We start from the raw sequence: 12,468 nt of genomic DNA, 5'->3' as shown, positions 1-12,468 counted from the left end.
TGGAGCTCTCTCATTGTCTAGTTGTACTTTTCTCCCAAAGCGCCGGGCCGTAAAGACACCTTCACAAAAGGACGGCCTCTCCTTTTGTCACCTGGATTCCTGTGTATATGGGGCACAGGAGGGGAGGAGTTTTTCTAAACGTCTTCTTTTTCTTGTCACCTTGACATTTAAGTCTTTTTTTTTTTTTTTTTTTACCCTTCATGACTTTGCAGCATCTTTTGTGCATCATTGTCTTCAGCCCCGCTCCCAAATAAGTTCATCTGAAGTGAAGTTTTCTTCTTTTTATTCCCCATCGAGGACCGGATCCATTACTCACTCCACAGGCTCACGCTACCCCCGGCTAAATCAAATATATTGACTTTGAGCAAACCTGTTCAGCAGAAACGGCTCCACTTCTATTGTTCTCACTCTACAGTAACCTTAATGTTCCTTCGTCGGGTTTTAATATGCTAATCTCTCACTCGACGCCAACAAACACCTTAAGGGTTTTGCTGCTTCTTGTAAAAGCATTTATATTCATTGTTTCGTTTTAGTATGTGAAATTAGACACGGATTAAAGCAATGCATGGAGGAAAACATGGCTCACACAGTGGCTGTGTCATGCTGCGGGAGCGATTCATCTAAAAGGAATTTAGATAAATTAGTAATAGTAGTTTAGACATTTGAAATAATCTTGTTAAAATAGCCAGAATGTGATTAAGTTTCTGAGGGATAAATACTTTAAGGTGCTTCTCAAGTTTTTAATATTATTATTATTATTATTATTATTATTATTATTGGGTCACAGTGTTGTTTTTGTCCTTTTGCCATCAGTGCACCAAGCCATGATGCCAAACCCAGCGTCCAGCTACCAGACCGTAGTGGGCGTGCAGCCAACCGCCAGCCTCGCTCTCACTGGCAACCAGCAAAGCAATATGGCCAACCAGATGCAAGGCATGATGGTCCAGTACCCTCCAATGCAGTCTTATCAGGTACTTTGATCTGCCAGCACTCCCCTACGAGAGGTTTTTAATTTTGGCTCAAATAAATTGTGTTTTTTAGTTACGAGCCGCTCAGCTCAGGCCGTCACGTTTTCAACACCAGAAATGAGCGCAGACTTCATCCTCACATAAACTTTCTGAGCTCTTATGAGATTTTGAAACGTCGGATTTTGTTGTTTCTTTCTCTGCAGCAGGTTTCTGTTCCGCAGCAGACGTACCAGCAGCCAGTGTTTGTGTCCTGCCAGCCAGGGCAGGGGGCAGTGGCTGTTTCTGGCATGCAGCCCTGCTACAGCCTGCTCCCCAGCAACCAGCACACCACCATGAGGTACCCCTCCACCCTTTTATTCCTTCGTAGCCGTTTCTATTACTTATCCAATGGATTAGCTGCTTGCATGTAGAATTGCGCAGCATCTTAAAGATGGAATATGTTTGGCTTTGACTCCTAAAGGCCTCAGCAAATCACAGTTATAGCCGCTGAGCTGCCGCTGCATTGGAAGCTCTATAATAACAGCCCGATGTATAGATCATTATTGCTTTATTAGTTTGAGCAATTTTAATATATTTAACGGCTGCTCCCAATGGAAAACTTATTGTTAGTCATCATGCTTTGTGTGAATTATTAAATTTAAGCATCCATTTGTTCTAAACTGATTTATTTTAGCATCCTATGCTTTTATCAGGATCGGATGAAACCTTCTACCTCCGTTTTAATGTTTGCTCTCCCTCAAAAACCAATTTAAAAGTGCAGAATGGTGTTTTTACAGACCCAACAAGTCTCCAGAGCAAAGGTCCTCTTTGTTCGCTTTGAAGGGGGGAAAAAATGAAGTTATTAGCACTCTCCTCCTGGAGAGCCTGTCTGTGGGTAGCTGTATGATTTGTCACTGGAGAAGTTTGCAGTTTCTCTTATTCATCTATTCTTTATTTATTTTTTTGCCTTCATGGTGTGCGATAGAACTAGTTTGCAGACAGTAAAAGGTGTAATTAGTTTCTACCTCTATGCTGCTTATCAATTTGACGGCTTCACCTGCAGAGGAACAATGCTCGCATGAGAAGAGAGGTCACTTTCTTCCCTCGCTGCCCCAGCTGTGAAACGAGGCTGCGTTTGTAGGCCAGTCAGCAAGGAGATGATTTATGCAGCAGCGTCGGAGCGGCTCGGTGTTTTTTCCCACGAGGGCCGACTGTCCACCTGCAGCCTGCTTCTTCACCAGCTGGAGACGGGTCCCTCCAGGGTGGCCGCTTGCAGAGCAGGGAGCTTATTTTCCAGATGGACTCGCATTTTAGATGTAATACTTAGCTGCAGCTCTAAGATCTCACACCTCCTGGAGATGTACCTTATGTTTAGAAAATTTCCCCCTTTAATGGATGCAAGCGGTTATTTTTTCCCTGATGTCCGAAACAGGAGCACACAATTTCCAAAGAAACCTGATTGGATTGTTTTGTTTATCTCTGTCTTCTTTCACAGTTCAACAGTGAGTTTCCTGCCCGCCCCCATGATCGAGCCGCTCCAGTTTCCTCAGAGCTCGTCTCCCTGCGTCTCCCAGCAACACCCAGGCCAACAGTACGCAGGTAGCTGAGCCTTCAAACCCACCCATCTACAGTAGGATCACGAAGCGAAGAGAGGAATATTCTTATCTTCTGACACGAGCCACCCTGGAGACCCCCCATCACTGCCAGCTCTCCAACACACTTTATTTCCCCCCATTTCTTAGTGTCAATAACCTGCAAACTGCATTCCTGCACAGCCACCATGCTGCATTCAGTAATGAAATAATCCCTCCCCGGCTTACTTTAGGCTTTGTTTGCGCGGCAACACATAATTAGGTTTCCTCTCTGGGTTTTTAAAATGAAAAAGAGGGGCGGCGAAGTGATGACGGGGCCCCTGGAGGGTCTGTAAGGCGAAGCGATTGGCACCAGAACCTTTTTCTTTTTTTTCACAGTGCTGGACGGAGATGAAATAGCCGAACCCATCGCCCACTGAAAATGTTCTGCTGACATCAAGTCAGTTAAAATACAGATTGCTGCAGTGAAAAGAAAAAAAAAAAAGCTGCTAAAGCAACAAATTACTCCTCAGAGTGGGAGTTGCTGTAGTGAAATGCGTGATGGATAGTATAGTTGGGAAGAGTAAGTTGAAATTTAAGTTGCAGGAATAAACAAAACTTAAAGAAGCCCAGCAGGAATATAGATGAAACCTCCGCAGCAGATTCTTTTAATTAAAAATATGTAATTATTATATTGTCCAGAGTGCAATCATCTTTATAATCAGACGAGATGAGATCTTTGATGGATGCGGGCTCAGTCAGTTTAAGCGATGCTTCTAAACCTACATAACAAAAGGTTTTCAGATTGCTTGTTGTTGCACATTTCTGCCACCAGGGGGAAGTGTTCTGTCAGCATGAAGCCTATGAGGTCATCTGAAGAGAATAATCACAGCTCTGCTTAATATTTAATCTGCTCTGGTTCTGTTTATGATGAAACGGGTCACTTAAAGTGCCAACTGTAAAAATTAGATATTAATCTCAAATTTTGTCTTTTTCCGATTACTTCTTTTTTTTTTTTCTGTTTATATACATTTTTAGTTGTTTAATTTGTTACTTTTTTTAAAACCAACATCATGTATCGATATAGAACTAGTGAGGTATCATAAACATCTACGAAAATATTTATTAAAAAAAGGAAAAAAAAAGATTTTAACACAATGCTTGTTTAGTTTTGCTTTTTAACCCTATTTTAATTGCTATAATTTGTAGGTTTTTATGTATATTTTAGAGCTACGCTATTTTTTTCTACTTAAAAAAAAAAAAAAGGAAAAATCTTACTGCCACCTTGTGGCTGTTTTGTGTCATGTCACTATCGCTAAATATTTCTGAACTGTTTTGTCTCTTTGGTCTAATTGCCTTTCTGACAGACTCCAATTTAAAAAAATATATATTTTAAAATTAAAAATGGCTTAAATGTTCCGATTCACAGGCTTCTCAGTAATGACCTTTATTATTCATGTCTGATTATTCTGCAAGCACAGAGGAGGACGCCATCTTTTCCAGTCTGCCAGTAATTAGGTCAGATGAAGGTCTCACCTGCAGCGTGACCAGTAAACACTTTTAATTGGCGGCGCTGGTTATAATCTGCAGATTATGTCCCGATATCTCTCGTCTCTTTACCGTTGAGAAGAGTAATTTCATAATTCAACAGTGTGCAAAGTTTACTAAATGACTTCCACCCAGAAAGTGAGCTAAAGGTAAACACGCATTAATTAATGCGATCGTTGGAGCTCCTTTAATGTCTAATTAATTAGTCTTTAATCATGGAGGATTTTTCAGGAGCTGAAACTTCCTGAAACTATTAATTCCCGAGGAGCAAACAGTCATCAGGTGTTTAGCTGAACAGATTCCAACTGATTGCTCTGATCTGTGTGGATCCAGGTTTGTTACCATCGGCGCACGGCGGAGGTATGGTGATGCTTCAGATGACGGGGCCGCCGTGCCCGCAGCCCCGGGCCCCCTCCCCCTGCCAGAGGAAGCAGTCCGGCCATAAACACTCAGGCGCCGAGCAGCAGCGCGGCCGCAGGCCCCCCGAGCTCCCTCCGACTCCCGATAACACCCAGGTAACAAACCCTGCCCAGCTGGAGGCATGCATCACTCTTAATGTCTTTCCTGAACTTCTGACAAGGTGTAATTAGCTCAGCGGCTCTGATTCCGATTCGTCAGCTGCAATTTTCCAGCCATTCCCACCGGTGGGTTTTTGCGCAGCTAAGAGAACAACATGCTGCATGTCTGCAAATTTAAGACGGTGTCGAGAAAGCAATTTAAAAGCTAATTTATTTTGGTTGCGTGAGTGTGACAGTGATTGGAGAATTGTCGCCTTGAGCCAGACTCGGTCTCTCCCTCCGCCGCGGCGGGCAGGTTAAATGTCGCCGTAAATAGGCTGCGCAAATGAAGCCGGCGCTGCCGAAACCTGAAAATGAGGAGAAAATAGTCCTTAGCGTTGGGGTGTAATGGTACATTAGTGGGACTAATGTGGATGAAATGGTACATTAAAGCAACCACTTGAACATCACAATGACTTTGTAAAAGTAGTTGGAGGAGTTGATTTCTTTTTTCTGTTTTAATGAAAGTGTTTGTGTGTTTCTCTGCTTCGTCCCTCTGCACCGCCGGCGTGTTGCGTGTAGAGCAGCCTGCCTTCGTCTCCGGCGCTCACTCCCTCGCCCAGCATCAAGGGCCTACCATCAGGCGTCTCCCCCATCCCCATGCTGTCCCACCATCCGCAGCTCCCCACAGCTTTCATCCACACTGGACAAGGTCTGAATCAGTCGCATCTAAACAACTTCTTCCAGTTCATCCTGGGATTGTGGCTAATTTTGTGTCGCTCTGACCTCCAGGTGAAACGCAGTACTCTCTACTGGGTCAGCCTCTGCAGTACAAGCCCTCCATCAGACCTCCGCTGCTGCACACTGCACACATGGTAACCAAACACCAGGTAAAAGCCCCCGTTTATCAGGTTAAACTCCTTCAACTGAATTATTAAAGCCTAACGGATGTTCTCCACCTCCTCAGGGTCCTCTGGGAGTTTGGCGTAGCGGTCATGGGAGGAAGTCCAGCAGAAAACCTCTCTCTTCTGACCTCAGTGTACGTTTAGTCTTTGAGATTTCAGATGGAACGGGTTGATTTTTATCATGTCGTTCATAAAGATCTGTGAAGGTTTTCTTTAACACTAGGACTCCCAGGAGTCCATCAATTTGACAGAGGACATTTTTCCCAATGCAAGATCAGTGATGATGTCATCGACTTAAATGGTTCCAGTGGCCATATAAACTCATTCTTGGTATCTAGACCTTTAAACATGCTAATATATATATATATATCTTTAAAGGCTGTATGGTATGCCATTATTATTTATAGTCTAAGTTTGTATTAAAATAAATCTGTAAATTAAGTAAGTTTGAAATTACGATTTTATTTACAGAAATGGATTCCCCCCGCACATTTCATCACCTTTTTACATTCATAATAAACATATGAGCAGTTTTTTTTTGTGCAGTCAGTGCTGAAGCTCCTCACAGTGTTTTCTTTGCTTCGCCAAAGCACATGTGTTTGGCACACATTCGTTTGACCAGATCAAGGATGAGACCTCTGCTTGAGACGGTGACGTTCAAGCAGCTCCTGAACAAAACCGACGTGTTTATAGCTGCCATGTCTTAAACTATTGTAAAAGATGGCCGCTTCCTACCGACCGGTCGTCATCGTCGATCTCTCCCGCTCCACCCCCAATCGCTGTCATCAATATTTCGAAGCATTTCCAAAGCCTGTTTCCCTGTTAGATTTCTTCTGAAAGCCATTTTTCTGTATTAGCCAAAGAGTTTGTTTTCTCAGTAGAATGTTGGTTGCTAGGCAACTGTACCAAACGTCAATCAACGGCAGAAAGAATTTACAATGCCACTAATAGAGCCGTCAAAATGACAGCTGTGGGAGTTGGAGGTAAAATGAATTTTTTTTTTTTTTAAACAAAGTGAAAATGAAGGAATTATAGAAACGTCTCAGTTTATTACATTTCTCCTACAAACTGACCCATAGCATGACAGGTCCCTCACCATACAGAACAATGGGAATGTTCTCCTATGTTTCCCCATTTTTTATTATACATCAAGCAAATAAAAAGCCAGATATGCTTTCTAAACGTGTCCAGGGCTTCAATATTTCCAACCATCTTTCAGCTTTTCTGCACAAACATCTCAACAAGCAGCATCTTTTCTGACAGGAACCATGAGGCGGATTAAAAACCAGCTGCTTTGATGCCAATTTAGCAGATTTAGTGAAGTAGCATCACTTTTCTTGTTGTCAGATTATGTTTGCTGCGCTCCGTTGTGGTTGGGGGGGGGGAGGAAAAAAAAAGCATCTGTCGGTGAATGTAAGCAGAATAAATTACAGACGAGGCAGAAATCACACCTGCCGATGGAACCTGCAGCCCCGGCATTATTTTTCTGAAAGAAATGTGCTGTTTTATTACCTTTTTTTGCTGAGATATCTTCTTAAATCAGGTGCCGCCGTCAACAATTCAATGCTTTTTTTTTCTTAAAAAGAAAGAAATGTATTTCCTAGTTTATCATTTTTATAAGAATGCAACAAGGTTGTTTTTTTTTTTTGCTTTTTCTCTGAGGAAACTCAGCCGGCCATCCAGCTGACAGCAGCAGTTCATCTTAAGCCTCCCCGATGGTCCAGCTCCGATCCTTCTCTTCACCCATGACAGTAGTTTTATTTACCAGCTCCGCTGCTCACAGTGCTGTTCTGTGTGTCCGCAGTGAGAAGTCAGCCCCTGGAAATGACACGTCCTCCGGCGGGGATCAGCTGCACAGACTCCCACCGGATCCCGGCGGAAGCTCTGTGAAGCAAATGAATCCAGCAATCGTCTGACATCTCAACCCGAGCAGAGGCGTTCCTGGAGGACATCTGGCCGTGATACCTTTGCCAAGCACGCCACTTTAAAAACTCAGAACTAGCTCTGTATTCAGAGGGTGGGAGCGGCGTGACTCGGACAAGGCCAGCTCATAGCTGCTAGGATCTCTGAGCGCCTTGAAGGCGACATGAACCTCTGTTGCCTCAGTCTGGACCGTCTCCCAAATACTGTCCAAATCAAAGTATCCGATATTTGAGTTGTGAATGTTGACTTTTATTTTATTTTTTAGCTTTTTTTTTTTTTTCTGTTTCTCCCTGGTTGACAGGTTTGTGCAAAGAGTTCAACAAATCTACCTTTCAGTTCTAAGCCTTTCTTTTAGAGTATTTCTTAGCCAGCTCATGTCTCTTGTGATGGCAGGTATCTGAGTGTGATGACATCACAACACATCTGCTTTGTTTTTCAATTTGCCCAATTTCTAAATAAAACATTTAAGTTTATCAAACTAGTTTTTTAATCTGTTAGATACACAAGACCGCTCCCGAGTAGCAGCTGTACAATGTTTAAACACTGAATATAGAGCTACCTGATTTATTTAAAGAACCATCAAACACAGTGAATGTTGCATTTGCACTGAAGTAATCAAAGTGAAAGATTTCATTTGTATCAGACAGCCTGGATTTCTGTTTTATTATTTTTTTTTATTTTTATTTTTTTGTTTATGACCCTTCCTCCTATACCGGTTTGCACTCGCCAGGCTACTTTGTTTTATATGGTTAAATTAAAATGTTTATATGCACAATTAAAATGCAAATCAAGTGTGTCACTCTTGGCTTAATTTGTGAAACAAGAGTTTTTTTCTGTTTACGGTTTTTCAAACTTTTGTTTTTCTGGTTTGTTTGGCTTTAATAAATGTTTGCACCACACACATTGACAGTTTTAGTAAGGTTATTTAATTATTTTTCCAAAGTTTGGGTTAAGAAAAGGTACATTTATGGGCTTTCTACCTCTGGGCATGGAAATAAATCTTCCTGCTTAGTTTATTTTGCTCAATAAAGACATTAAATTAGCCTTTTTGTTGGTCGTCTAACCCCGCGGCTCAGTTTGGGGTAAACAGAGACACCTAGTGGACAAACTGCGCGCACACAGCAGCAAACGCTGATAAACGGCACCATCTAGTGGACAAACTGCCGTCCTACAGCAGTAAATGCTGGTAAACGGCACCATCTAGTGGTCGTTTGCTACTGGTACAGCACCAGTTATTCCACTTGGTTTAAAAATGAAACTAAAAGCAGCAACAGTCCGAGTATTTGAGTGGTTATAGCAACGGTAAGCGTCCCTAGCGTGGGTGGGGAAAAAACGCGCCAACTGCGGCGGTTGCTGGGCTCCATGACTGCAGCCATGGCGGAGACCCGCAGGAAGGTGGTCGTTTCCGGGGTGCCCAGCGAGCTGGAGCCGAGCAGGATGGTCGACAAGTTGACTATTCACTTTCAGACCCGCAGGAGGAGTCACGGAGGAGACGTGGAGCTCGTGGAATACCCCACGAGCATGAACGGAGTAGCCTTCGTGACTTTCGACAGAGCTGAAGGTGAATTAGCTGCTTTTATTGAGCTTTAAACTCAATTTGGGAGCGAAACGATCATTATTCTCTACAAAATAAAGGTATTTTCTGTAATTTTATGAGCTCACATAATTCTTCCTGTTTAGAGGGGAAAAAGTGAAAGTATCGAAATTCCATTTTAACCCGGAACTACTGACTATAAATAAAAGATCCTGCAGGTTAAAGTTGCCGCCATATTGATAAAGATAACTACTAATGGGGCATTCACCCAGGGCAGCAATATAGAGGGGCGCACCAGAGGCAGTTTAAGAAGTTCAGATTGTGTTCAGTTAATCTCATTTGCAAATACTAATATAAGTCCACCTGGAACTGTATAAAGGTATAAAATCCTTTACTTTTAGAAACGCAAAAACAGCATTTCTGATCATTTTTAGCATCTGGATTACAAAAAATTGAGTGGAGCGCAAAAATTGGTCAGACAGATGAGGCCTTTATGTTAGTCGCAGAGTGGGTACCTCTGCTGCATTGCAGCAAGAAGGTTGTGAGGTCGATTCCCGCTCAGGGTCTTTCTGCATGGAGTTTGCATGTTCTCCATGAGCATGCGTGGGTTCTCTCCGGGTACTCCAGCTTCTTCCCTTAGTCCAAAAACATGACTGATAGGATAATCAAATTCTCCTTAGGTGTGAGTGTTTGCTTGAATGGTTGTTTGTCTCTGTGTTGTCCTTTGATGGACTGGCAACCATGCGCCTCTTGCCCGTAGACAGCTGGAGATAGGTGCCAGCATCCCTCCTGAGCCCACTTGGGATTAAGCATGTCAGAACAACACATAAGGAACAATAGATCCATATAGACTAGAGCTGCAACTAACAATCCATCCATCCATTATCTGACACGCTTGTCCCAAGTGGGGTCACGAGGGGTGCTGGTGCCTATCTCCAGCTGTCAATGGGCGAGAGGCGGGGTACACCCTGGACAGGTCACCAGTCCATCGCAGGGCAACACAGAGACAAACAGGACATACAACCATTCACCCACACACTCACACCTAAGGAGAATTTAGACAAGTCAATTAACCTAACAGTCATGTTTTTGGACTGTGGGAGGAAGCCGGAGTACCCAGAGAAAACCCACGCATGCTCAGGGAGAACATGCAGAAAGACCACGGGCCGGGAATCGAACCCGGAACCTTATTGCTGCAAGGCAGCACTGCAACTAACAATTATTTTTGCAAATTGTTTAATCTGTCGATTATTTTTTCAAGTAATAACTGGATAACCAAAGATTCCTTAAAGAAGATCTTTTTAAAAAATGAAAACAGGTGGAACTAAAACATATTGACTGACAAAAAAAAAATTTTTAATCTTAAATGCAAAATGTTTATATATTTTTTACAATCTTGCTCTGTCAGCTAGTTCAATAATCAATTAATCCAATCGTTTCATTTTACTTCTTCATGTTATCACCACATTCTATTTTTTATGTGATTAAATCTTAAAATGGCCTGCTCTAGAAGTGATTTGAAACCTCTACAGGTTCTGAACTGATTTTGTGATATAAATCATGCTTTTGTAACTGCCTGTTTGTTTTCAGGTGTTTTGTTCTGTCTGATGTGCATCTCCTACACTGTATTTAACTCTGTCCAACTTTAAATAAACACATCAGCTTCTACGTCACTGAATGATGCAACAGAATCAATTCTACCAGCCAACTCTGAGCCATGGATCTTTGCAGATCCTCCAGTTAGCCTCTCAAATGTATGATTGGTAGATCTTCCTTTCGGGCTGTTACTGTTTCTACTTCTGAATAATGGATTAAATGAGGCTCTGTGAGATATTCAAAGCTTCTTGTGTTGTTTTTATTAACCTAACCCTGCTGTAATCTTTGTAGCTTGCTCCCAGACCTATCTGCTGTGATTAAATACAATAGATTTAATCTTTTTAATAACGTTTAAACCGTATTCCTCTGAATGAATGATTTTCTTATTTGTTTTACTCTGCTGCATGATCGTATTTTAGTTTCCAAACATGAGTCGAGTCAAAAAAGTCTCTTTGCAGATGCAGAGCGGGTGGTGGGAAAGGATCAGCACGTCATGATGGACGAGGAGTTTAAAGCAAACCACCGTCTCACTGTGTTTCCCTTCAGCTCAGATGTAAGCTCAGTTCATTTCAACATCAATTCCAAAACCTGATAATAGCTTTCATCTTTAACACCTGAGGTCCTGATCCAGACGTGTTCTTCTGCTGCAGGTCTTTCTGTACGTCCCCAGAGCTACGGTGGACCTCTCCGTTTTCGGCAGTGACCAGGCCTCTCTGATCAAGAGTCTGCAATCAGCTCACAGATCCATCCACTTCCACGCTTCACCCACAGGGAGCGGGGCCTCCATAGAGGGTCCCTTCTCCGCCGTCCGGGCCCTCAGAGAAGACCTGCTCTCCCGGGCCGGCCGCCTCAGACCCCCATCGCAAACTGCTGATGTAAAACCCAGAGAAAGCCCGCTAGCATCTGAGAATGCGCTAAGAAACAGCAGAGGCACTAAAGCTAAGCAGCAAGCAGCAAATCCCAGCAGCTTCTCAGAGTCTCTGCTGCGCACAGATGAAGCAAGAGACGTCCGAATCCTGACTTCAGGTCCGACAGCTTCCTTCAGGCAGAAAGTTCTTAATGAGAGTTTAGCCGGAGGGAGCTTCAGACGAGCAGATGGGGAGGAAATGGGAGCAGGAATGCTGTCCTCACCAGGCCTCCGACGGCTCCCTGTGGAAGGAACGTTCTCCAAACGCTTACTGGAATCATCCAGGAACAGGAAGTCCCCTCAGAACCACCTGGAAAAAGGCTCGACTAGCTCCGCAAGCAAAGCAGAGACCTCCGAGGACATTTGGGCCGACTTATACACATTTAGATACATTGAAAAATTTCACCTTGAGGAGTTAAATGAGTTCTTGAATGGTGTTGATATTTCTACTAAAGATATAGAAGGAAACGAGCTTGTGAGGATAACCCTGAGTGAGAAGCAGGCCTCAAAGAATTTCAGATACGTCGTGGAAAACCTGGAAGCTTTTATTGAATTTTGGCGATCTAAACTCAGAGTTCACAGCATATTTTATGACAATTATAAGTTCTTTGATAAGAGGAAACTGGTTCAGATCTGCAAATCTGAGTCCTCGTCGTTCGCAGGCGTTCTCTGCGTGTTTGAGGATTCATGCGTTAAAGTGGTCGGCCCCTCGGAAACCAGCCACCTGTTCTGTAAGACGATGAAGGACAAGTTCAGTCATATGAATCCCAGAATAGGTAAAAGCTGGAAGTAAGTATACATAGGAAACCACAAGGGGGAGCTGTTGCTCATAATGAAAGCTTCTGCATTGATTTTAGTATAATACTGTTATAGAACAAAAGTGTCAACAAAAGATCAATTTTTTTTCATGAATGATTTTTTTTTTCATTATAAATCCAGAGTTCCAACAAGCAGATGTCTTTGTTTTTAATTAATCGTCTCACCTCTTTATTACAAGAGACAGGCTTCTAATTAAAAACCAAAATCTGACAGATGCCAAT

The 12,468-nt window shown here is 42.8% G+C and overlaps 2 protein-coding genes across 11 annotated transcripts in view; both read left to right on the top strand.

Annotated features, from left to right (window-relative positions):
* Positions 1 to 8,290, top strand: part of LOC107087116 (R3H domain-containing protein 1-like) — a 50,468-nt gene extending 42,178 nt beyond the window's left edge. For 8 of the 10 annotated variants that reach the window (XM_015378513.1, XM_015378529.1, XM_015378557.1 and 5 more), the window contains 8 exons: positions 814 to 971; positions 1,172 to 1,305; positions 2,443 to 2,546; positions 4,400 to 4,581; positions 5,146 to 5,275; positions 5,356 to 5,453; positions 5,531 to 5,602; positions 7,273 to 8,290. In XM_015378513.1, coding sequence (XP_015233999.1) covers positions 814 to 971; positions 1,172 to 1,305; positions 2,443 to 2,546; positions 4,400 to 4,581; positions 5,146 to 5,275; positions 5,356 to 5,453; positions 5,531 to 5,602; positions 7,273 to 7,275 — 881 coding nt within the window. In that variant the 3' untranslated portion in view covers positions 7,276 to 8,290. The remainder of the gene's footprint in view (positions 1 to 813; positions 972 to 1,171; positions 1,306 to 2,442; positions 2,547 to 4,399; positions 4,582 to 5,145; positions 5,276 to 5,355; positions 5,454 to 5,530; positions 5,603 to 7,272) is intronic. The other 2 variants (XR_001481336.1, XM_015378547.1) reach the window with 2 other exon arrangements.
* A 255-nt stretch (positions 8,291 to 8,545) lies between these two features.
* Positions 8,546 to 12,437, top strand: rbm43 (RNA binding motif protein 43). The gene is made up of 3 exons (XM_015378415.1): positions 8,546 to 8,952; positions 10,980 to 11,074; positions 11,172 to 12,437. The coding sequence occupies exons 1-3, from the start codon at positions 8,754 to 8,756 to the stop codon at positions 12,219 to 12,221; spliced, it is 1,344 nt and encodes a 447-aa protein (XP_015233901.1). The 5' UTR covers positions 8,546 to 8,753; the 3' UTR covers positions 12,222 to 12,437.
* Positions 12,438 to 12,468: the final 31 nt, after the last annotated feature.

The sequence above is a fragment of the Cyprinodon variegatus genome, unplaced genomic scaffold (genome assembly GCF_000732505.1).
Source record: "Cyprinodon variegatus isolate N-32 unplaced genomic scaffold, C_variegatus-1.0 Scaffold9, whole genome shotgun sequence".
NCBI lineage: Eukaryota > Metazoa > Chordata > Actinopteri > Cyprinodontiformes > Cyprinodontidae > Cyprinodon > Cyprinodon variegatus.
The sequence above is the reverse complement of the archived record's forward strand: the minus strand, read 5'-3'. Positions and strand labels throughout refer to the sequence as shown.